Raw genomic sequence first — 27,288 nt, forward strand, 5'->3', positions numbered from 1 at the left:
AAATCGAAGGCGCGACATGGAAACACAACGCTGCCGGAAAAATCGATATATCGATCCGCCGCACGACAATAAAAAAAACGTTGTGTTTCCAGCGACCCGCTTCTGAAAGCATCAAAATTTACACTAATAACGTCTCTCCTTATTATCCATATCAACCACATGACAAAAGCAGCAATGTGTGGACCTACACGGAACAATCAATAAATCGATAAAAGCTGTCGCTGTGAGCAGATGAGAATCACTAACTGTACATTGGCAACGTTGTTTTCATCACAAATTTAAGAGAGCATCAGTATTATTAAAGAATAGTCGACATCGTAAGGCAACTCGTGAGGAGGGGAGAGCGAGTGTGAGCGAGACGAGACGAGCGTAAGCGGGGAACGTCGGCTTTTCTACAGGGGAATGCCAATCTCGTCCCGCTTACTGTGCATGCTGTACAGCATATACCGGTTTCGTTGACCAAAGGCCTGAGTGAGTGCGTGGGAAATTCAAAATCAGACGAATGCACATATAGATGACTAAAAGCTTTGACGAGAAGAGTATTAGCGCCACAATTAGCTGGCGTACGAGAAATGTGACAGATACTGTTCGAGCAGTGCGACTGCATCTGGTCGGCCCATCACCCGCAACGTTTGCAGCAAGTCGTGCACTGCTCGCAATGATCCGCACTCTCTAGCCTCCCACAAATCCAACAACAACGTCGTTGGAGAGCATCCAGGACGAGTCGCAAAGTACTGTAAAATACGTTATTTGGTCGTCAGCAGATAGGTGAAGCATGAACAGTAACCCACCTGGATATATCTGTCCGTATGCAATTTCTTCGCTAATCCTCGCCAATCTCGATCTGGATCAGTAGGAGGATCCAGTAATTGCGACAACTCGTCCTTCACTTCCAGCGGGAGATGAAAGTCGGCGGTAACTGTGCGGTCTTCGTCTGCTGGTGGTTTGTCGTACTGAAGTGTCGAATGTAAGTCACACACGGCTAAATTTCCGGTAATAAACCCCACAAACAGGTTAATTTTTCTCAAAACAGAGAAAACTAAATTCTTAGCCTTCGAAGGCAAATCCCTGAAAATCGTACCTCCCATAGACCCAAAGAGGGAAAGAGAGATGAAGAACAAACGTGTTGATCAACAACTTACTATGCTGTTCTCAAATCGGACTTGCAAAACATGTCGTTCGGCGCTGTTCGTCTTCTGATAGACGACTATCCTCGCCAAAAACTCTTCGACAGGCCGATTTGTGTCGCTGCACATTGTCAGCGAGCAGTGCAATCCGTTCTGAGAGCACCATTGATGATGAGTGTCTGGTATTTCCTACAATAACAACATGAATTGTCAAAGGAAGGCAAACCCATAGAACTAACTTAAGACAATATTGCGCTGGGTGAATTCCCTACTTTCCGGTTCAGGAAGCAGCCGATATATTATGGAATCGAGCAAAGCCGTACTGCTAATTGACTCAGCGCGGTAATTCGAGCGTCGGCTTAATGCCGCATCATAATCTCATTGTGCGATTTCGCGTAACGGATATGGTCAGACTTGATGTCATTTCCGTACGTTTACCATGGTTTCAGAAGAGTGTAACGAGTTCGATGTGATGAGCAAATGAAACCAACAAAAGACATGCAGAAGGAACAGAGAAAGAAGCGAATGAAGCGAATGGTGTACGTTGTATATGAAGACAACCACGAGAGAACGGATGACTGAATGAACGAAGTGAATAAATGCATGGGTAACCAACCAAGCAAACAAATACACCAAGAATTAATCAAGTAAGCGAGTGAGTAAACGAATGGAGGAATAAGTAAAGCGTACAGGAACAAGAGCAAAAAGAAATCCTTGAAAACCTTACGACAAAAATTGCGCTAAAAAACACAGAATAGTGTCATCTTACTGTCAAACACGGAAGTAGCAGACTCGTAAATCTGTATCTTCCTCAGAAAAGCGTTGGTTAAAAAAAATTGGTCAGGGAAAGAAAACAAAAGAAAAAACAAATCTAAAGAAAAGCACTAACCACCACAGTCGATCCTTTCATAGAAAATCCATCACTAACGTCTTCGACACAGAAACAGAGATCACCTTTTTCATTCAGCAAGAAGTGTTCAGATTCAGCAAGCAACCTAAATTACAGGTTTGTTTGAAAACCACAAATATCTGCTAGGACGTTGATTTGATTTGTAGTCCAATTCACAAAAATGTCACTCGGAACAATTAGGCGATAACTTCGCTGAAGAAGGAATAGAAAACAGTAAAATTTTGATTGTGCGGAAGACATTGGCATATTCTCCAAAATACCAGAACTTTCTATACAAATTTTTTATCTAGAAAATGAAATCTTCTAACCGTCCATGTTGTTCCTGTTTCGCCACACTTTCCATAGCTGCACCAGTTTCGGGAACACAGTAAACCCTTAGCTCGAAACTTGACGCTCTCGGTCTTTCCGCAGGACCATAGGCGGCCAGGTGAACTCTTTTACACGCGCTTACAGAGGCTCTTCGAGGTTTCCCGGCCAACATAACTCTAAATTGCACATTTATTCCTACCATATGTAAACTGAGCGGTACTAAAGGAAGCAGATCGATTACCTCGCGAAATTTTCCAGCATCACGTGACACCATCCCATACCATCGCTTCTTCCTGGCTTCTCCATGTGGACGTACACAGTGGAATTCAGGTTCTCTTCACCGACTGTAAGAACCCTTTGCCAGCCATATCCTGTAAGCATAAGAATTAGAAGAAAAATACACCATGAAAGCTCGAAGACTTCTTCACCTTCATCCGCGTACAGTACAAATGACCAGTTGTCTCGCGGAAAAACCGAAGCACAATGTCGGAAAGAGAGAACCAATGGCTTCATCATGATTCGAGCAGGACTCGTCGCTTCTCCTTCACATTCTCCTAACACGACTACAGAGGACAACGCTGATTCACCATCTAAAATTTTTAGATATTAATTTTTCGACTACCCAAAGAACACTCAAAAAATCAAACAAGTTTGGGGTACAATTGATAAAATTGCTTACTTTGCAACTGAGGCCGATCAGCAATTTGATCAGAAACCGCCAAATATATCATCCTATCCGATTCCAGAGCATTTTCAGGAATTAACAGAGAAGCACCGCACTTACGAAGCTGTAAATATGCTCACTTTTTACGCATCAACACAACGTCCAGTTACATTTCTACTCACCTGCAGTCGCGCCCCACTCTGATCCACCTGTGCTGCAAGAACAGCTTGTGATGTCTCTAGACAGCCAACAGCTTTTTCATCCAAGTAATCGTAGAGGGTGGCGTAGTTTTCGTCGTCAGAATAGTTGGAACTCGTCCGGACGAGTGTTCGCTTTCCGCCTCCAGAAGACGAGTTTGACGAACATTCGGTTATTAAGGCAGCGCGAGAGCCTAAAACTGTGGACCTGAACTGTGTTCTATGAACAGGATGGGTTCTAACTGGTTTTCATAGTGCTAAGCGAGAACTGGTCCCAGACTTCAATGCTCCTTTAATTCTTCTGTAGTGCATTTTCTCCTCATCCTTCTTCTCCAAGAGACTCAAGAAAAACAAGAAAGAGTAAAATCTGTCGATGAGGGCCAATTTTCAACAGATATTGAGACAGAAGATTTTCTGCACGTATGTTAGCCAAAAGTAAATATTAATCATGTGACAAATTTCACTCCATATCACTCTGTGCAGTTAACAGTTAGATGATTAGCGATGAAAACGAAATTTCAAATGCCTAGTTGTGAAAAAGTCGGAATTGTAACTGTTTCTACCTGCCAGCGTTTTTCCAGCAGATCAATAAATCGAATGTTGGCATTAGTTTGAATGGGACTAAGTAAAGCTATACTTATTTAGTTTCTAACAGCTACTAAGTGGGCAGGAAAAACATCCTTCACCTGCATTCCTATTCGCCGAATAACCGCTGTAGGCGCTCTTCGCCGATCGTAGAGTCATCGATGGGTGCATCGGTGAAGGTGAGCACGTGCTGCCAAGTGTGAAAAATTGTGAGCTAATCGGGGGAGGCTGAAAAACATTGAATATGTAACATAACGTTCGTACAGTGAGTTTGCAACCAACTCACCTTAGCGCAATCATCTGCGAGAAGCGCTTTTTGTTGTTGTTCAAGGAGGACACGGCGAACATGGGCTGAAAGCAAGAAGAACAATGAACGAAATAGAAAATTCTGCCACGCTTGGATATGCAATCATGGGATTGATGGCAAGTCAGATTTTCCTTCAAATTTAACCACTTTCAAAAATTTGCATGTTATATAGTCCATTTCTGTTAGACAAATTTCGAATAACTGCTCATCATCCGCTCAAATAATTTCTTCTACAGATTGGTTCGCAGCAAAAGTTCATTCACCAAGCACCAATAACGTTTTTGTGAAAAACTTCAAACAATGACTCATTCCATGCAGCCATTGCTCACTGTCAGTCCCTGAATGTCAAATTAAATCCAGACGTGTCCGGAGGGAATTCGTCGTTGTCGCTGCTCGTGGACGGTGGCTGAAGCCACTTGGATTATGCGATTGAGCGCAAGTTATGGGCATCTTGGCTTACGAAATTTGCATAGTTGAAAAGATCGCTCAAATAACGACTACTTGGAGAGTTCTACGGCACAAACTGGAATGCTTCGGAGTTGAAGAACATCACGACACAGTAATTCTTTCAATCTCATGACCAACAAAGCTCTGACAAGTAGCTGTAAAGAGTCTGTCAGTGTCACGCAGATCTCAGGGATGATATCATTTTTTTATAATCTCTTCACACATTTAATCACGAGCAATCTAAAAAAAAACTAGAACTACATTTTTCCTTCAAAGCAAGTAACATTCAAGATCTCTCAATCCCTTTCGAGGAAAAAACGAGAATGCTCGCGCTTTTTCTTGTTTGTTTGGTAATTTCAAATCGGAGACAATAAAGAATTTTTTGAATTATTTCATTTTCCATTTACAGTTATTGCCTCATTTTTTAGTGCCCAGAACACCAAAATTCAACAGAACTAAAACTGAAATAGTAAACCGTTATGCTTCCACGAAATTTTCCAGGAACACTCACCACCAGTTTCAGCATAGTAGATGTTCTTCGCGCTGCCTTTCTTTCCTCTATTTCTCTTGCAAAGCAAAGCCGTACATAAAGCCATGATTATTGCTAACAACACTAAAACGCAAGCCAATCCCCCGTAAACTGCAGCGTCGTTGCCCAAACGAGGTTGAGATGCCGTGGATGGAATGCAGTAGCTGAAAAAACGTAAAATAACTTGCAGCATCACATCAGCAAGAAGTCACCAGTCAAGGTTTAGCTGGACTTACTCTTCGCTACATGGAACAGTCTCCAGTTCTCTTCCAGCACATGGTCGTCCACCATTAATAGGTGGCGGTGATGTGCAGGTCCTGGTGCGAAAACGATGGCAGGTGGGTGAACAGGGAGACCATTCGGACCATGGTGACCAACGACCATCCAGTCGACATGTGAGATTACAGGATCGGAATTCCTGAAAGAAATGATCTATACGTTAAGCTGAAATCTGGCTGATCCACAGATACACTGTGACGGACGAACCTCTTCCTCTCCTGAACAATAAGCGCCACCATTCAACGGAGCCGGATTATTACACGTACGAGTTCGCCTCAGTCTTGGGATCACTTCGGAGCCGGCGTCGCTCTCGAGGGCGCGGCGCAGCGCCACACAATCAGCGGCGCACGCTCCCGTCCACGATGACCATACCGACCACCCGCCATTCACTGAAAGTTAGAATTTGTGCAGAATAACTTCAATATGTCCTGCACGTCTAATCTTTCATCACTTTTAATTCTATCTTACATAATTTAGTTTTTTTATCTAATCCTCTGTTTCTACTTCGCTTCGGCTTGTTTGTTGTTCCCACTAGATCACTGATCACTTCTTGTGTACAAGTCGTTGACTTATGACGTCATGCAACGTAAACAAACATGTTTTGACACATCAATGGAACATAGGTCAAGTGGCGTTTAGTGTTGGGGTGTGGGATTAGCTAACGAGCAGGTCATTGAGAATGTTTACCATAGCGTAATTAGCTAAAATAGAAATCAATCGATAAAAACACACCTTAGGAAGAATTGAATGTGATTCAAAAAACACACGGTTCTTGTTATTCAGAAACGAATAAGAGGGATACTAACAAGACCAAACTATAATGTTAAAATGCTCAATTATCCTAGTTAGAATTTTCCCGTCAACATTATATTTCATCGTTGCTTTAGAATTCAAAATCCCTTGGATGAAATTGAGAGAAAAAATCTCCGAATAATTTAAGAAAAAAGTTCTCTTTTGAAATTTGCACTTTTCGTGCCGATACATAAAACTCATCCCAAGCCCACTTTACATCCTCAGGTACTCGTATGGGAATCCACTTCGCTTTACAGCAACTTTAATCCCCAAGTTGGCCATTTCCTGATGAAGATCCCTATCTAGGATGACATAACGGCACAGATATGAATCTCTGACGTAAACTGGAGCTATGTGCTCTGGTGGAATTTGGAATAGCTTCAATTCACTAGATATCGACAAGATAGACAAGATTTAAATAGAAAGAAATCACAAAAAAATCGTTCTACTAATAATGGATTAGGAACCTACAGTATACATGCTCGATTTCCTTCCTGCTTTCAGAAGAAAAAAAGGGGGAAAGAAAAAATTTCTGTATTCGATTCCATCAACACCGTAAGTTTCGACCGCACATTTCTACCGTTCTTACAGCCTTTTTTCCAAATTCTCGATAAAAGTTCGTTGCAAGAAAAAATCCCTGTTGCAGCCTGATTATTTAGTAACGCACTAGCACAGGTGCCCTGGTTGGCCTGGGACCTTCAGTCCAGTGTTTGCTCCTAGATCGACACGAGATTCTAAACTGTGGTGGGTTTTGCGTATTTGCTAGGAAACAACCTTTCGGTATGTACGATCACCAAAATTCTCGCTGACATTTCCTTGTATGACTCATCGGTCATTCAAACTGTACAAAGGGTGGTTATTGTATCATGCGGTTCCGATCCTTATGATTCTTGTGGGCACCAATGGCTGCAGTAAATATCCAGGTCGCCAGTACATAACGACTTTGTCGGCCGGCAAGGTTTTGATCCTGAGAAGAGCCAGGGTGTTGAGTAATGCGTCAGAAGTCATGGATGACGTAATGTAACAGACACAGCACTCTCTATGTAGTGACTTTTGAGCTGCTTTTGAACTTCTGCCGTATACAAGAAGAGATTTTGTCGGCGGTGATCCAAATACGTTCATTTTTACAGTGAAGAGGAACAAGTGTCCAGATCATAATCGCTTCCTTCACTCAGTAAAATTAATTGCCTCCTAGTCGGTTGTCAAACTGCGAGATGAACTGGATTTCGCTAGTATCTCAATCGCCGACACTTTACAATGATGAATTGAGCGGTTGAAACGGGTTCCGAAGCAAATCAGACTTTCAGAAACTTTTATAACTACTGTTTGGTATAAAGCAATAAAAAAAGCCTTTTGGTCGAAAAAAACACTCGCTACTCCCAGAAGAGATTTCTTATCTTATCAAGAATGATTTGAAGGAAATCCCATAGCACACGGCCTCAATTTCATTATATTCATTTTTTCTGCCAATCTCACATTTAAGAATTACTATAACTGAAATTACTGACACAATACTTCACCTTTTAAAAATGCTGCCAAGTTTTTTTCATTCATCATGCAACCCAAGGTCTCTAAGTCCAAAGGTAAAGCAAGAAAGTACATAAAGCGTCCGAGGAAGAAATAAAAATGGACATCTTAGTCTTCCTTGGATCCCGGTAATTTCTACATTCTACTACAAAAGTCTAATACTTCCTTGCTTTTTCGGAAAGAAATTCGCGTATTCCTAGACCTCTCCGGTCTTTGTTCTACAATGCCCAGCTTGCTTGCAACCAACCGTGCGAACATATCGCACGTACAAATATGTATAACAACATTACCCTTGCATATTCTAAATCTTATTATCCAACGCAAATCGCTTTGAGACCGCCCTATCAATAACAGCGACGTGACGTCACAAGAAACAGACTTTGTGCACGACTTTTTGATCTGGCGGCAAATGAGCAGCCGGTGGTGATCTGCTGGCGCTTTCCGTTTGTCAGCGACTACGACAAAGGAGGTGTTAATCCCGGACGCCAGACCTGATGCGCCCTAGTTCTTTTTTAAGCGCATCTATATCGTATGTAGCTTACATTTCCAGAAGAACTAGGAGTGCGCTTAAAAAAACTCCTTTTCTTTTCAAAGAACCTAAGCTGCCCAGTACTTAGCCAAGATCGCATTTTGCAGAGCACTAATGTCTTCTTTGAAAGAGACGTGGTTTTGAGTTGACAAGTAGTTCTGGGATCTACCAAATACGGATGGTTACCAGCAACTCCCCTTAGTTCGATGCAACCGGGTAATCTTCGTGGAGGCTGGTCGTCCAGATACTATTTGTTTGTGCCACGCAGTATCTCCACCTGCATGTTGATCAAACAATATAGAGTAGGTAATGGATACTTGTCGGGAATAGATACACGAGGAAACAAACGCATGCACATACATGTAGCCGAAAAGTTGCTCATTGCGAAGACGCGATGATTCCGACGATTCACGGGATATAACTTGGAGAAAGATATGCAATTTTGGATTTGAGAAAAAAAAACACCTCAAAACAATCGAATTTTCGGTCTCAGGACGAATATAGGAATAGAAAACAAAAGGGACCGAAACGGTCTGCACGCCAACCTAATAATCTATTTCCTTCCCTGATCCCATTCAATCTCTATACGGACTTCTTTTTGCCTGTTTACCGTTGTTTCTCCCACAATAACACCCTGATCGCAAACACAGTAAATCTTCCAGAAATCGAATAGTCAGTCATCCGTAGTGATTACAACGAATATCCGAGGGAAATCCTTCAAATTGTTTGTTCTTTTCGCCGAATGCAGAGTGTGACAAATTGCCGCTATTGCATGCATTAGTCCCGCACTTGCTTCTATGCTTATTTGGCGATGGGTCAGAGCTTCTCCGTCGGACACGACGGTGACAGAGCCCAAGAAATGAACAGATCGACATCTTCTCCCACATGAAAACATGCAACCAATGAGAAAGCAAAAAAGCACTGAGAAGAACACCAAAGTATTTGCTTCCAGAACTTACCGTACACACTAAGAGTCGCAGGGTCTGTCGACCGTCGGTTCGCGATATTTGTCGCTTCGCAGGTGTAGTTGCCTGAGTCCCTAAGTCGTGCAGCCGAGATGATCAAACTCCCGTCGTTACCGTATATCACATTCGAGTCGACGGATTTCTCTATTTCCACTCCATCTTTAAGCCATGTCAACTGAAATTTTGGTTTTTACATTTCAGTGTAAGGAAATGTTTACGTTTAACGCTATGTTTCGAATCAATCCTACAGAACACTAACATCTAGTGAAAAGGGCTCAAATAACCTATTGGATTACATTACGGGAGACATGCGCAGCAGTTCGAGGAAAAATTAAGGAGATGCGAAATGTGAAATTCAAAAAAAACTGTGGAAAACTTGTAAACGGATCGAAAATGATTTTAGGAACTTATTGTAATACTTCGAAACTAATTAGCAGATTTAATTTCAAGAGATGTGAACTACGGTGAACCTTTCCATCATACATATTTCCGGGAGTATTTGACAAGAATAGAGCCCAGCATTTGGATCTTTGGGAGAGGTATGAGCGTCGCGGTTGAAAACATTTAACGGGAAAAGTTCCTCCAAAAAAATACTCCACGTCTTTCAGAAGATTAGGAAAAACGTTGAATGAGAACGAATGAAGTGGAGAAATGGATGTGCCCTGGATAGAGTGATTTCCCAGGAACAGCATGGCAGGAATCATTAACTTTCCTCTAATCGACTGTTGGAACTAAATAATGAAAAAAAAGGCTGGCAACCCTGTACTTTTCACCACCTCCTCACTATCCTCAGTTTCTCAGCGGGAACTCTCTTATCCGTTCTCAAATCTCCATTTCCTATCTGAAAGTCAGCTGTGCCCTCATAAAACTTCTCCCCATCGGGCAGCAGCTTGGCCCAGCAATTTTCCTTCGGTTATCAGCGTGTTCAATCAACTCCGAGCGAATAAACGCTCGACGCGGTTTTTGTCCGCCGGCGCTATCAGCGACCATCATCGCCAACCAACCAACCAACAAATGACTAATGAGGCTAATACGTACGGACACATGGCCTTCATATGGTTAAAAGCAAAAGTTTTGTTTGGATTAAAGGGTAGGATTATTTTATACGAAGACTTTTGAGAATTACTCCAACCTGTGCTTTTGGATCGCTCTCCGGCGCTACGCAATGCAGTTGAACGGTGGATCCTTCGGGAACGCGGTCAGAAGTGGGCACTTGAACAAAATGTTTCCGCATATCTGAAAAAACGTGAAAAGAAGTTCTTTGGAAATCTAACTCCAACTGGACTCCAGCAATCGCTTAGGTTTATTTTGGAGCACATAGAGCCAATCGCTATCAATTTCCTCCAGGAAATCAAGCTCGAATTTCTTCTTCCTATCTTACTACGACGTAGATCGAGAGTAAGTAAGCGTGAAATTGCATTTGATCGCTAAGATTAGAGTAATTTCGGTTGAGAGTAGCATAATTATCGCTAGAAATTGGAACCATTGGAATATGTATATCTATATATACACTATACAGCATGCTGGTTCTTCATCATTCTACTTTGATAAAAGTTCAGCCTAGAAAACGACTCCTTAGCTAATTAGCGTTGTATTTGAACGTATAAAGGGCATGATTTGATGGACGAGCGTTTTTTCGAGTAATTCTGGAGAGCGACGAAAACTAGTCGGGTGAATGCAACTGACTAATTTGATAATTTCTTAGTTAAACACATTGATGCGTAGCAGTTTTAAAACACTTTTGAAGAAAAAATAGCCCAATTTTAGTCATTTGAAAATTTCTAGAATAACGTTGTCTAGGTAGGAAAAAAGTTATTTCAGCTATTAAATTACTATTACTGCTTTTAATGCAAGTAAAAAAGTTCGTTGTTTGTTCCTCTTGTTGTTCCACCATTAACCAATAGTCACTTCATAATGACCCTGACTTGTCCCAAGCTCCACTTCAACTGCTTCCCACTGTGTGTAGCTTAGGTTTACACCAACTGGCGTTAAGTTGTTCCAAGCGGATGACAGATGGATCGGACACCTGTGATGCGCAGCGCACCTGTGCGGCGCCTAAGGATCCTGTAGATGAGTTGTGTGGACTACAACCATGCCGTAATCCATGTGGTGCAGTGCAGGTGTGAGCGAGTTTGGACAAATGAGCTAGCCTTCTGATGAGTTTAGTAGAACTGCGGAGATCTCTGGACCACCTAGTTCCCTCTAGGAACCAGTCAAAGTAACTTAACGTCGTAATGAGGTCCGAAATCGCACCGAACTCGCCTCGAAGCCGATTGTTTAGTGCCTCCAAACGGACGCAATGCACTGACTAATGCGCAATAAGTTGATTTTGTGCTATGTTGAACGGGACATACACGATGATTGCAAGCATTGACGAAACTCAAGTGCTCCCAGGCCGGACGAGTCGTCCAGCTCGGCTACGGTAACGAGGAACCGAGACAAAATTATGAATCGCACAAGTGTAAAGGTGGAGGGATGGGTGAAGGCAAGAAAAAAATCGGGACGATAGTTCAGCGATCCCTCCCTTCATTTCAATAGATGGTCATTTTCGGAGATGATCGTACCTGACCGCAGGCGAAATGAAATTTGATACTTTGTTTAGGGCACTCCACGACGACGTCACGCCCTGATCTCCTCATAAACCGCTAAGCAATCAGTAGATGGCACGGAAAGGTATATCGTTGACAGCTGCTATGCACTACGAATGGGTCTAAGATAAACCACAAGGCTGACGTCGATTTCAACGATTCCTTGTACTATACGACAAAAAACTGCTCACTAAAATCACGGAGAATGTACGGAGCGCTATTTATAAGAGATGGATTCCAGTTTTCAAAAGACTCCGCACAAAAAAAAATGTAGACATCCGGTCGAGTCATCGGGGACCTTAGGGGCCACAAGAGAGGCGCGATCGCACTCCCCTAAGCCTATCATTAGAACGCCTCATGCCGACAAATTCAAATTACTGGCCGCCTCATATACTGTATAAACATAGGCGGTATGCTTTCAGGATCAATCGTATGGATGAGCGATTGAGGACAAATAGAAAAAGCGCAACAGGTCCGTCGTTGGTAACAAGGGCAAGCACACCTAAGCCAACAACTGTGCGAACAAGCATCGATATGATGAAGAGGTCATTTGAAGAATAGTTCATAGTTATGGAGATTCTCTGCAATTCCACACATCTCCGGCACCTCTCGCTCCTTTCCTCCATCAACAAAGCTGTTATGTATCTCTCCCTTTTCCGCCTCCTTTACGTTCATGAATAACTCTAAGATCTCTTAGACAACACCTATACCTTCCAAATGAAACCCAGTACACGGACAACTGTTCCTCGCACCTCGCGCAGCTCCATCACAAATGACTGCTTGTTAGCGAAAGAAAAATAGCTGTTGCATAGTTCTCTTTCAGCTGTCGGCATAGATTACTCGCCGCTACCTCATTGTCTATTCCGACACTGGAGTTAGCGGTGACGTCACTAACCCGTAGACCAGCAATTTGTCAAATTTCGGAACTATCACAACGACATCTGACACAAATGCGCCATCAGATCAAGAGTCGCCATCCTGATCTTATCTTTACAATTGGACGCGGCCATAATTATTCCCCTGGGCGAGAGCTGCTGCTGAGCTGACTTTTGCCTGAAGTTGGTACTAGCTGGTGTAGCTGTCCCTCAGAAAGGTTTACTCAACCTTCGTCACACTCGTCAGCGATAAGCCCGTTATCTTTTGTTTGCAATTAACCTTGGCTCGCGCCAAGTGCGTGTCAAATGCCCTCGAGATGCTATCGTCTCTGCTACCGTACACAAACATTACATCTTTTGAGTAATTAATTGCATAGGTACTACTTGAGCGTCGGAAACAAACATTATCGACTTCTTAAGCACAGACATTCATAATGCGGAGCAAATATTCCGCATGACAACAAGGATTTTACTTAGATTTCCAAAAATCTGGCTGAATGCCAAAGCGATATTAATTGGTTTAATTACATAGTGATACGTTAAAATTTCGTTAAAGTGTCGATCACCGTCCATTAATAATTAATAAAATGGATCTTCCTATAATTTTAAGTGATCGTTTCAAAAACATTAGGCATATCCAAGTTCCAGCAAACACGATCTCTTCTCCGTATCACTTCTCTCTCAACGATCTCTCTTATTTTGAAAGGTGGAGATTAGATGGTGGAAACAGGTGAAATTAAATCAAATTAATTAAAAGTAAAGAAAAACAATTAATGGAAATAACTTCTAAGACCTGGATTAAGTTGTCGAACTTCGTGACTTAACAGACGTAAAAAGTGTGTACGTAAATTCAGATGAGTTCTAAAGGCTGCGAGTCCTACAAGTTGCGTTCCCAATGAAAATTTCCCCAAAATCAGAAAAGTTAGAAAAGGAAAAAAAACGCAAGAAGAACCGTTAACGTTCAAAAAAGTTGAAATTTCCTTCAAGGTCAAATTCAATGATGTAGCTTATGCTTCAAATTCCTCCATCTGCAATGAACCCCAAGTTCCAATGGTGACATTTTAATTGAATAGAATCAGCTGACCTTCTGACCCGCTGTCACATAATCATGTCATACATACTGTCATTCTGATGAACATCTGCTATTGCTGTTGTGTCCACTACTGATTCGCTAATGACATCAGAAGACGTGACATGGCGTAGCAGCTTCGAAATGCATACACCCTTGATCGGGTCGGTCCTTTAAAATCTTCTACGATGATTTACAGCGTATTACTGTCGCTGATGCAGTCATTTGCGTCGGTGAGATCAAAGATCGTCCGAGGGACGGGGTCGTTACTCTCTTGGGAAGCGATTCCAAGATTTGATGGTCCCCACTGGAAGCTCGATGAATTTCGCAAACGATTTCGACGTAGCAAGTGTTCGATGAACTTTACTAGTAACGTTTTTTCATCCATGCAAAACTGCGGAACTAACGTAGCTAATACATACATTTGATCCGACGCACTTTTACGGAAAAGCTCGAGATGTATTAAGTTTCCAATTAAACTATGCAGTCGGACGAGAAAAAATGGCAAGTACAAATGTTTACGAGGTCTAATAATTTCAAATTATGTTCAATACTGACTTCTAACGTTACAGTAGCCGTGAACGACTGGAAATTGTACGTGCGCCTTTTTTTCTGCAGCGTTCGCAAAAACATGGTTGTTAATACGTAGACAGCTAAATTCCTGATCATTTAGCAGAAGAAAAAACAAATTATTTGTAACAAATAATAGCAGGGTAATTGGTTCACTTCCTGCGAAAAAACGTTCACAAGTAGGGGAAGATTCCAGAAGAGTTTCTCGGAACAAACATTCAAAAATCAAACATTTTGTCCCAGCTTTTTTATATTCATGTATTTTCTTATTCATATTTACTAACAGCATCATTCATTCGTATTTACGCTTCTCATTTTGTTGTACAATAGCCCTTGCGCGTATTGCACCACAAAAATGTCTAAGGAGTACCGTTAGCGGACATATACATCCACAAGAACGCTTTCCACATGGACCAAAATACCGTGATTTATAGGAATTCTGCCAAAGCTCCGCCCTGTGATTATATGCTGAAGGAAAAATAACCTGAAATTAAACCCCGAGGATCACTGTGGAGTTGAGTATCGGATAGAAAAGGGGTTCGATCGCGCATGGTGGCCTTGGCCATGTTATGCAAATTTTGTCGTGTGTGTGCACGGAGATTCGGCGAGGCGTTCAATGATAACAGACAAGCCACAAGTCGGATATATCAATTGGACAAACACCACACTAATTACCCCAACTAATTAATTAGATTATGCAATTTTGATTAACCAACACTATCAGATCGTCCAGCCTTCGTAAAACTTAGAAAACCTTGGAAACACTGAGGGCATTGAAGAAGGTGCAAAGTTTTGAGATGTTGTTGAGTCGTTCATAAAGACTCCAAAAGTGGAAAATTTGCCCGCGTTGACCTCATAAGAGTTGACCTCATCTCATCTCACTTTCTGATCTTTATTACAGTCGTTAGCGTCTTCTCTGTGTGTGTGAGTATGTGAGTGTGTGTGCGTTTGAAGTCTATTCGCGTTCACGAGCGCGATATAATGCGATTCTCTCAAAATCGTTCGCCGACCACCAACGCATCCCGACATCGGACATAAGGCGATTGACCTTCGTATTAAACGAAAATACCTTCAAGCAATTAGAATATTAAAGGTGCAATTTCTCTGAGATCAGCAAAAAAGAAACTCGACAAATCCTTGAATGGGCAAAGCTTGCATAAAAAACTGGTGAAAAAGATCGCAGCTTTCTGAAAAGAAAATGCAGAAACACAGTCGTAAGATTATCAAATAAGACCTGTATTGATGACTTGTATCAAATAAGATCATCTAATTATACCTGTGGTGACAGATGAGGACATCATCGAGACAGGATCAGGACATTTAGGGGTATCATACTGCTTTAAGAAAGAGAACGATGGAATTGTGAAAATTGGAGGAGAATATCGACAATAATGTTGAAATGAAGGCTGAACCTATCATATTCATTCGTCTTCATTGCTTTTTTCGACTCCCCTTGAGTTCAGAAAATTTTCGTAATTCACGTTAGCTTCTACATGACAAGATTTGTCGCCCACCGATTTTTTGCATCACTGACCTCAGAGTTATCACGACCTCACGCACTAGCACCTATTTACGTAATGATTTGATGGCATATCATACTTTCTTATATTCGTCCCTTCGTCAGAGTACATTGTCTCTGAACCCAGTGATACGAAAGCAAACAACTTTTGAGGTCTAATGATTGAGAGGGAGCCATGCCACAGTGACAAGCAGCAACGCATGACCGGAGCTTTGCGGGTAGATAGGTCCACTAACCCATCAATCCCGTTGAGTTACGCCCGTCACAGTCAAAGTCAAATCTTTGCTCGACCGGTGAGACGTCAAATCCGTCGATTACCCCCTAATATGAACGCTAAATTGGGCTCCAGGGCCAAATTTCACAGAGACAACGCCTAAAGAACATCTGCTTAATGACGAGGTATGCGTCGGATTAACCTTTTAAGTGGCGCACGTCGCTGATTGCTGGGAATCGTAGTTAAGCCTAATCGCCTACTCCTGGTTCAATGCTCCCTAAATCCTTAGAGTGCTGTCCAAAAACTAGCAGATTTAAAATAATGCCTGTGAAGCAAACCCTACGCGCCAGTAGGAAATCAGCTACCGGCGGAAAAAGCGTTCCGGCGATTATCTCCGCCACCTTTTTTCGCCGCAGGACCGCGTGCGCGCCATCGTCTCGATCTCGCGGCGAAGGTCTCAATGTCATATGAGATAAATCTACATCGAAGAAAAAAATTCGCTTGTAACATGGAGTCAGTGCCCAAGGATCGTGAGTTGAATCGCATCGGGTTTCTTCCGTAATAACATTGTTTTTCTACGGTTCTTTTAGATGTAGTGCGTTGTTGGGAGCCGGTTGCGAACCTCGTTTCAATGGCATCCCGTAGAAAAGCGGCCGCCTTCAATTAGAGTAGCAACGCGAAAAAAGGGTGCAGCCATCGCAGTTCTCGTTCTCTTACAAATTATGAAGAAGCGGTATTCATCCTAAAGAAAAAAAAATAAACGTGAGTTCTTAACTTTTTAAATGCGAAATGTTTTGCTTGAAAATGATGTTTGAATGCAAAATATTTTGTTTAGAACCTCAACATAACTGTGTGAAAAATGCATTCATGAATTATGGCTTTTTCGCTCCCTTTCCGGCGTGAACGACTTTCCAAACTGTAGCATAACCTGCTCCAAACTGTAATATAACGTGCAAATTTTGCCATTGAACAGAACGCCCGCCAACCGCATCAGAGACGATCAACACAAAATACAAAATCAATTTTTATTATTGTTATGCAGCTACTATTATTGTTTGTTTATTTGTTATTTCATCTCATCCTTCATTTTTTTTATTATTTATTATTTGTTACTCTCATCGCCAATCTCTATCATTTATTAATCTGAAAAATATTAGTTTAAAATCAATTTTTAAGTCCATGACTTTCGTTCCCTAAATAGAAAAAACTTAGAGCGTTGAGAGGTAACGGTTGCGCCCAGTAATTTTCCGGTTTTCTTCTAAAGACCTTTACTACTTCAAATGAGACTTATTGAACCTTAGAACCTTGGAAAAGTTTAATTCTTATATATATATATATATATATATATATATTCAGCAACGATTCAAAGTCCTTTTTTGAAGACCAAGAATTCCTCTTCATTTCTTTTAATTTCGCAATAAAATGCATGAAAAATGCGCATACTCAGCAATTTCTCCCGGGGAATTCGCAGTAAAATGGTATTATTTGAGGAAATTGCAGGAATTTAGTTTTATCTGTTTCGCTGGGACCCATCTCAGCAACTCTCCCTCCTCTCCCTATGGATCTAAGCATTGGAGTTGTAATGGAATCGGAACCGAACCGAACTCCCTTTTGTCTCATTGAGGGATTATGCAGCGGATCAGTTCGTCGACGAGGCATTGTTCATGGGTAGGAGACGCAGACGGTCGTGACAATGTTGTGGTCGTAAATCTCGACGCACCTCAAGTGGCGTCTATTAATCAAAGATTCGAATGATCAGACGCGTAGCCAGTAGGTCGCAGCGATAAATCGCAACCGTAGCAGCGGGTAGACGACGAGTGGGTGGACCTGTAGTATGGCGGGAAGAATGACTCCTAACAACTGTTAAAGTACTACCCGCTCAAAGCAGTAACTGCTACTATAATGCTGTTAGGAAATGCGATGGACTCTTTTAAAGCTGTCCTGGAATCGGGGCCGATTAATCCCTGGCAACAAACAAATGACCGACGCACAACGACAAAGTCCAATAATCCCCAGCTGCTTAACTTGACTGAAGTCTCGATTTTGCTGGACGATGAACGAGATGCAGTGCTCAGTGCATCGAAAATAGCGGAAAGTGGCCCGCCTTTACAGTTGTGAACAACAGCGCAAACAGGCGCATCGTACTAACGACATAACGTTCACTGACGGACGTAAAACAACCAGAAAATCATAAAAACAGAAATAATGCACGGTTTACGACTTGCCCACCTGAGCTGATGGAGCAGTGAGGCGAAAAGTGTAAAAATAAAGACGTACGCGAGTTCACCGAGAATGTCACTGGAAGTCAAAGAAACAAAGTCTATTTTCTAGACGGGACCTTCCACTATGACCTAGAACACGAATTTTCCTCAGCACACCCATGTGCCAGAGTGATTTTTTTTTTCTCATCTACATATACATATAGTTTTCAGGAAAGGAGTATAAGTAAGCAACTAGATAAGTAAGCAACTAACAAAAGATAAACGAATAAACATTCGAATAAACAACAAAATGTATAGAATATCACCCGAATGGGTTGAAGAAAAAAACAATGAACAAGGTATTTTAATGCATAGGATGAGGAGTGTTAAAGGATTTTCCTAGATATTTTAATTATTAAGAAAATTATTATCGTCTGCAGGTGACGAAGAACTGAAATATAAATAGGTGAACTAACAAAAGGAGCGGTCGCCTTCATTAAGTGGAACCACACGGTTTTTCCAGGTTATTCATTTGAATTGTCTCGTCAGCTTCGGTTACTCTAGGCGCATTTTATTAATAATATTACATTAATATAATATAATATAATACAATAATATAATAATATAATAAATATAATATAATATAATATTACATTAATGAATACGTATATATGTAGATAAACATTCATTTAGATCTTAGTGAATTAAATTACAAAGCTGCAAACAATGCATAAACTATACAAAATAGTTCATCTTGAAAAACACTGAGGAATTTTCAGATTTGAAACATCATTAAATCGAATCAAACAAATTCCTTCACGAGTACTTTTTCGTTCAAAGAGGAAGTCGAGAAATCTATGAAATAGCGAGGAGATCCAAGATCTAACGTTATTAAATGTAAGCGAGTGGGATATATTCAATTCTATAGAGACTGGATAAATATTAGTGCTCCGTTTCTGGATCGCATTTGTCTTGGCAGTTAGTTTATTATTGCCGGTTAAGTTAAAAGTTCCTAAGACTCACAAGCAATCCGTATTCGAGCTGGATCAGATCGTACCACATGCGAATCGCTGGCGCCCGAGGCGTAACACTGGCATGCAAATTCCTCCAAGTGTGCGCCTAATTCCACTTCTTGTCGAGTGATTTCCACACTTCCTTGCATGTACGGTAGTTGTGTGCCAGGATCCGTGCCCAGTACACTGTCATATCGGGCCTCATCGAGCTAAAACACACATCGTCGAACATACCATTGAATTATTGATCGCGCTGATCAATCGCAGCCGACGACATACTGCGATTGCTATAAACAACGTCGTTCCTCAGCACAATTCGAACCATATTTAAGGCTATTACGCGCGGCAAAGTGTAGTAATGTCGTGGGAGCGCAAGCGGCGGCGGCGTTTCAACGAATTCCGACGTGCTAGGCACCTGGTGGTCGTTGGCGTCGCATTGGGATTAGCACAGCAATTTTCCCTCCGCATTCGACATATTTGATATGTACACATGGGAGCCAGCGAAGAACTTCAGCCTCTGCCCTCACTCATATCACGGCAGCGGCGACGATGACGAAAACAGCCGCTGGTCGGATCATATCCCGCCGTCCGTGGACACACAGAATTGGACGAAATGAACGCGGCGCTGCTGTTCTAAATTACAGCGATTATGACAACTTTATGAGTTTTTTTTTGGGACGAATTACTAGCCGTTGGTTCGCCTGATAGCAGCTTTTTTCCACGAAATTTCATTGAGAATGCCATGAAAACGTGCGAATATTTACATATGCGTGTGGGAATATCGACAAAAATGGCATCTCATCGCCGCGAATGCGTTGCAACTTCGACAGCAGCCAAGAATTGGAGGTGAAACCTGGCTGCAGCTAATCCTCATTTGCCCTCCAGTCTGTGTGCGCTGTTTTTAGCGTGAATACGCCAATAGACTTCTTGGCACCAAAACAAGGTGTGCGTGCAAGCGTTCGTGTAGTAGGAGCTACCGAATGTTTACCAACAAGCGGAGGAGAAAAATCTTTTTGCACATAAAGCGACCGCGGAAATCATCGCTTCACGTCGCGCACGCGCACAGCGCGATTAGAGCTCTAGCGCGCTAAATCTGCACGTCGCTACAATCGGCGATTAGCGTCGCTTCGCGATCCAGCAAACAATTGTTAGAAATCATTCAGATTATCGCGTACCTACGCATGTTACACATGGAATCGCATGTTCCAGATTATCGCAGTGCTGTCGAGTGCAGTCATATCGTTTCAAATTCAAGGACAAATTTGTGAAATAGACATGAGTGTCACTATTAACGTACTGTACTCAGGAAATCCAATGATACCACCAGTAAGATTTTTTTTTCAAATTTAGAGCTGTGAAAATCGAATATTCTACTCATTGTGCAACACAATCATTTATAATTTCTTCAAATGGTATCTATAGTTTCTCCATATTTTGGAAATTTTAGTTTTTAACGGTGTAACAAGCATTATTTTTCTACTGTTTCAAAAACAAATTGACGCGAAACTCCGGCTAAATTCACTTCAGGACGTTGTCTTGCTGCTTTTAGCAAGCTGTAAAATTACCTTAGCTGTAATTAAAAATTATTTAAACCAGCTACCCTGGAGATGGAATGTTAGTGTAGCATACGCGTTACGATGTAGTAATTTGAAAGAAATTTCTCAAAAATAACTAACTTTCTCTTTATGTAACTATAGAAATTAGATGATCAAAAATCTTCCCTACTTCTGCGGCGCAGCACAACATTGCGGCAATTGCATATTCCAAATATCTGCTCTTTCTCTGCTTCTCTGGGCTCTGCATGAATCAATCACGGACTCAATTCCTTCAAAGTAAAATTTTCGGATTTTATATGTGTCTGTAGGTTGGCTTCTCAAATGCTATACGGTTTTACAATCTGCTGAATAGGAAAGAAGTTTCGGTTCCCTGCGCACTATCCTCAATTTCTGACCCAGAAATGAAAAGCTGAGATGTTTCCTGAGCTTGTCCTCAACTTTCTTCCTGGAGAAATGTTAATGGGGAAACATCGTGGTGGGTGACGGCTGTGTACTTCGCAGCTCGCACCCCCTGCATATGCGCTTCTCGGTCTTCGATCCCATTTTTTTTTGAGTCCGAAGAAATGTGATCTTTCCAACGCTTTCTTACACGGACTTGTTAGTTTTCTAAGAAAAACTTGTATAAAACGTTGAAGCTAACTCCTCTTATGCGAAACTTATCAGCATATACTATCTATTATGTACATTTTAACGTTCAAATACTCAGACGTGTTCGAAAATTAGAAAAAAAAACAGTTGTCAATTCCAAATATTTACATAATGTCTGTGATTCTCAGAAAAACTCAGTGATTACTCTCGCTTTTCTTCCTTGATATGGATCGCAAATTTAAAAAATTTGAGCAAAATACATCTTCGGAATAATTCCACCAGCTTTTCAAGAATAAAGAAGAATTGTTTCTTATCCTTCATTTTTTGTTGCTTCCTTAACTTTCTTCCTTAATATTGTTTGTAAATTCAAGTAGCTTTAGTAGAATATTCGTCCACCGAAATGATCCCTTTATCCACCTATCTCTCACTCAACTACCAATCAGATTTCTGGAAACTTTTCCCGAGAGAAGGAAAAAACTATGGAAGATGCGAGAACTTCTATCGCGTCAGAAATCTCTAGGCTCACAGGAATAACGACACTGACGGCGAACAATTCATCTTGGCCCTAATGAGCGTCGTTTGACGCTCATCCCATCACTACGGATTCTCCCCGCGTTCGAAGAGAACACTGCTAGTTCCAGATCGTTTTTTCTGTCGCTCAACGGGCATTTTTATGTTGCTTCGCCTAAACAACGTCTATTCAGCGCATAAATTGTTCAGCGATCTAATTTATACACAGTCTACGAGTCTCGACGGTTATGCGCCGAGGGAATAGACACAAACGTCCGAAACTCGTAATTTGACGCCATTTTTCCGATCACTCAACAGGACATTCGGACCACCGGCGTATGCAAATTTGCAGCTGCCAATTGTCAATACGGCAAGAAGCCGACTGTTGATTAGATTAGCATGGGAAACAAATGATAAGTGATTACTGTGAAACAACATTACGCTTTTACGATCTGTTCGCGAAAAGATAAACGGAACACCTGAAAGGATGGGAGCGGCACGCTTGTACCTTAGAACGTACTTAGAATTCTGTTCACTTTCGTGGGTAGGTAAATGCTCCAAACTCAGAACTCAACTGTTTTTTTCTTCTGAAATCCCTTGATTTCGCTTAATTTGAATCATAGTAATTAAGTTGAAAACTTTCAAGAATTGGTACTTATTTGGAATATCTACCCATATATTAATTTAACGACTTGTAAATAATTGCTCAGTTCATTTCGGGTTGTTTGTCATGCGCATTTGTGATCTTACCCTTGAGAAGAAAAATTACCTCAATAAAAAATCTCGAGGAAGAAACTTAGTGTGGTAATATTAAAAATTCGAAGAATTTTTTCCTATAAAAAAAAACTTCACAGTTCAAATAATGACTCACATCTTCCCGATGAACTTTCAAATTCGTTTTTTGGGACGGAAATTGAAGCACTTGTACGCAAAATCAGGATTTCTTCGCGAAAAAAAGATTGTGTCTTCTGAAGAACTTCGCTCTTAGCTCTCAATATCTGACTTTATGCAGAATTTCAGGAAATTTCTTTGAAAGCAAGAGTTCTTGCCCTCCGGTGCCTGAAATTTCGTTTCGTTTTTTTAACTATTAAAGTTGAAGCATTTTTAATCCTATTTTCATTTAGCAGCACTGTTCTCATTGCAAAAGCAACGGAGTGCAGAAGCAAAGCTTCTTTTCTGACTCTGGACTAAAATTAACCGGAAAAAAGCAGAAAAGAGATAGCATCAGTCTAATCAAAGACGTGTATTCTTAGTGTATTCTTAAGAAGTACGACTGAAGAAGGCTTCCGCGTCATTAATCCGACCCAGGCAATTATAAATGCGATGAGGTGATCAACTGAATGAATTACTGTGGACACGGCGGAATGAGGAAGTCGTTCTAGAAATGTGAGAAATCGTGTCAAGAGTTTATAGCACGGTGTCCGGTTACGTGAATTGCGGCTCTTGCGCAATTACATACACAGCCGGTGCGCGCTGAGTCTTCGTGGTCAGGTCAATCTTGGAACTCACGAGAACGAGTAGTTTGCATACAACTCGACGGAGAAAACACTGACCTCGGATGAGAGCGCAGAGAAGCAGAGCACGACCTGTGTGAAAAAAAAAACTGGTAACACAGTGGAAACATGAAAAGGAAAAAATTTGCACAGTTGTCGAACATCATTAGCGTAGCCGCACGACATGAATTATTGAAGGACGCAGCACCCGATGCTCGGGTACTGTACTTTCAGCGAGCATCGGCGCTAAATTAAATGCAGACTTCCAGGTAAAGGGCTACTATGCCGGGTGTAATACTCAATCGCAGGCGGCGATCCGATTTTTTTTCGCTGCACTTCCAAGACCCCCCTGGAGCATTTTATTACCGCGCCACCGACAAAAAACATTCGACCGAGGGCGCCGTCAAGCTGCGCACATATTGCGCCTCGGAGAACGAGAGATAGGTCATCGACAGACGCAGAATCATGAGAAAATCTATAAGTACGACCCATAAGTAGGTATAGGATGGCGACTTGAGAAAAAAGGACCAATTAAGCATAAAGTAGTACGCGATTCCTCTTCTGGTTCGGCAACAATTACACAAAAATCGCCACAAGAACGACAGAACTGTCGAACACAAAGGAACTTGGAAATAAATCAATTTCCATCCAAACCTACAAAAACTCACCCATTTGTTGTTGCATTTAAATCGGATTTTCCGTGCATTCACCGCTTTGCATGATAAACGATACGGTCGTGATTTTATGACATGACCGGACTGTGGTTGTTCGATTAACACCACCTCTTCCATCACTAAAAAAATCATGTGGTTTTCTATAGGCTTTCCATAGAAATTTTTTTATGTGGATGTAGAAGTTTTGTTGAAGATAAGTTTTCAAAGGTTTCAAAGAGGACAAAAGCGAGTGTCCAAGGAACGAGTGGATAACCTAAGGAAACACATTTTCGACGTAGGTCTAAATAACAACACAAACTCTCAGCCAATTATTTACAGAGTGAATGCAAAGTTGATTTTTCCTTCAAATCTGTTTCATGGTCAGAATGTGAGCAGTTACACAACCGAACGGTAACACGTTTAGTGTTCATGATCACATGAACCAGTAAGCACAAAAAGTCAAGGAAAGTAATCAAATATCTGCACAGGAGAACTCAGTGAGGGGACGTAAGGATGCCTTAGGGATTAGTGTCAACATTGCTTCTAATCTCTCTTAGCGATAGCGCTTAGATCGGATCAGAGCCAGGGGTGAAGGGGCTGCCGTGGTCTGGCTTCATTATATTACATTACTTTAGAAATTTACATTAAACATCATTATTTTACAAACACAGAAACAATTGTATTGCCTAAAGTTCAAATGTCCTCATATCCAGAAAAGTCCGCAACTTTACGAAGCAAATGGATCGATGAGAAGATCAAAAGAGGTAAATGAATACTGGCGCAAAGCTCAACCTATTCAAAAGTTCTTAGAAACAAGTGACATATAGCTCAACTACTCAAACCTATTTTCGAAAAATTAAAATCTTTTAAAACTTTATTAATAAAGAATATCAGCAAGTTGACTGCTAATTTGAGTATTCAAAGGAAATTTTCCTGGAAACGGTTGTCTTTTTTTTGTAGAGAAAGCAGTGGCGTTGGGTTTGTGCTGATAACCGCACTTTGATGTAAATTTAATGTGACAAATGCATTAAAAAAGCGGTGGGTTAGGTACCACCTGGGGTCTTTCGGTCACGCAGATCTTATTTGCGGCAATAAAATGCCTTCTGACGGTGAATCATTAATCCAGGAAATAATACAATCCAAACAAAACTACAAAAGAAAAGCAGAGACATATCAACGTTCCTTAAGAACACGGAAAAACTTGCTCTAGATACTTTCAAAATTGAGGGATTGCTATAAAAACGGATGTGCACCTGAACTTTCGACTTTCACAGTCGAATTCAGCGCAATTTCCGGACTTCCGCATGACCTCTTGCAAATTTATAGTTTGGAAAAACTGCCATAAATTTACGACTATTTGAGAAGAATTATGTGAAGTGGTGCAGATCACTTAACAAACTGTGAGAATTTCGCGGCGCAATAAATTCGTTGCTGCAGAAGTTCACGAGCATCATAACTACCAGAGATCAATCTGTGCGATAACGTTCTCGAAAAAAGACAAAAGTTCGCATGAAACAAATCCGATCAAATTTTTTAGTCTAATCAACCAATCAATACTACTCTAAGCCACTACTAGCAGCATAGATGCGGCAACAGCAGAAGGGGACAGAGCGATGACGAGAGAGAAAGAGAAACACATCGTTGGCGGCGGCAGCGGTGGACCGACGGAATACTCTTAGTCATGGCAGCAGTAAATGGCTACCGACGACGTTCGCTGCGGAATTTCTTTTGGAGACCGCCCACCTTTTCTTGGAAGGGCTTGCATCACACCATCAGAAAAAGGCGAAAAAATAGAATAGTGTCTGGATCTAAAAACCGCATCGGTGCAGGCTAAAGCAGTGTTACCTGACATTCCACGATCTCATACATGTAGAAAGGAAGTTCAAATGATTAAAATCGAGAAAGTTCAAAGAAGGGCAACGAAAAATACGGAGAAAATAGAAAATACGAGAAATTGTTTTGAAGTGTACTGAACTAACTGACTGCACTAAAAAAGAAACGTATGTTGCAAGAAATCCTGGGACTCTCTTGCAAAAAACTACCGAAGGATAGATCCGGATAAAATTGAATCACTTCTGTAGAAGTGATCAAGTACAACTCACGAAATAGTGGAAAAGTTGACTTCAAAAGGTATCTTATTAGGTAAGCTTCATTCAAGGATATCGCACATCATAGGTTTTTTCAGCAGTTTCCAGAAATAGCACTTTCTATTAACATCAGAAAATAGTTCTGAAGATAGTTGCAGATCAGAATTAGAAATGCGTGAACAAAAAACGGCCAAGATTTCACATTCCTCTCCTCATCCAAGAAGTGAACAGATATATTTGATCCTTGCTACCCTAGGGGATTCTATGATAAAAGTTATTGGATCCGTAATGGATTCAAATCTGTGTGACCCCGCATCCAACACAATTTCCATTTATGAAAATTAAATCTGAAAAAATTGATTCAACATGTGAGCAGCGTGTGTAACGAAGTAATTCCGATATGGAATTTTTAAGTTGGAGCCTACGTTGAGCAGCGTGAAATCCAACAGCCAAGGAAGATTCCGCGTAGATCTATGACCTATTGGTATAAAAAAACTTGTTATTGCCACCTTTTACTAACTCTTGTCTACGACAGCGGCAAGGATCATGTTTTAAAGATATAGAATCGAATGAACGGTGAAAAAATGGTTGAAAAAGAGCTTGCGAAAGGGCTACCAGGAAAACGAGGGAGGAAAAAGTCGTTATGAGTTTTGCGGAACACTAACTAAGCTGTCGAGAGTTCATATAATTGAGCGCGATAGTCCCATAATACGACTAATAACGTGCAGCAGTTGATCTATTTTGGAACCATGAAAAAGCAGTGATCAGAAGTCAGACATAGAGGGTTACCGTGAGCCACACATTAAGGAGAGGATGATCAGAGTGCGGTATAAGAGGGTTCAAGAAAACCTGTGATCGATAAAGGACGGAGAGAATAGGGAGGTCAGGATTCTATCAATACTAAAAAAATCACCTGTTAAGACCGTGGGAAGCAGAATCACCAGAAAACCTATGAAATGAGGTAGCAGACGCGTCATTAAGGCGCCTTCTCACATAGCATGGAGAGAGAATATCAGCAGTGATTTACAGCAGAGTACTGTCGGCGATTCGGCTCACGTCACGCGTTCCTCGATGTACGGCTCAAACTGATGACGATGACCGCACTCCGATCCTGTGAGTGTATATGCCGAACGGCGTGGATGCGACACAAGGGGCGTGGTTACGGAACGGACGGAGGGATGCCTA

The 27,288-nt window shown here is 41.4% G+C and overlaps 1 protein-coding gene across 1 annotated transcript; it reads right to left on the reverse strand.

The window, feature by feature from the left end:
• Positions 1-554: 554 nt before the first annotated feature.
• RB195_001629 (uncharacterized protein) lies at positions 555-27,080 on the reverse strand (the record flags this gene model as incomplete). Its single annotated transcript, XM_064198512.1, has 19 exons — positions 555-734; positions 792-953; positions 1,143-1,316; positions 2,017-2,122; positions 2,346-2,522; positions 2,588-2,717; positions 2,775-2,936; positions 3,026-3,134; positions 3,193-3,401; positions 3,894-4,020; positions 4,079-4,143; positions 5,058-5,239; positions 5,312-5,493; positions 5,562-5,743; positions 9,162-9,342; positions 10,300-10,403; positions 19,227-19,425; positions 24,032-24,156; positions 27,017-27,080. The coding sequence occupies 19 exons, from the start codon at positions 27,078-27,080 to the stop codon at positions 555-557; spliced, it is 2,820 nt and encodes a 939-aa protein (XP_064054393.1).
• Positions 27,081-27,288: the final 208 nt, after the last annotated feature.

Source organism: Necator americanus, chromosome IV, assembly GCF_031761385.1.
Source record: "Necator americanus strain Aroian chromosome IV, whole genome shotgun sequence".
Lineage (NCBI taxonomy): Eukaryota > Metazoa > Nematoda > Chromadorea > Rhabditida > Ancylostomatidae > Necator > Necator americanus.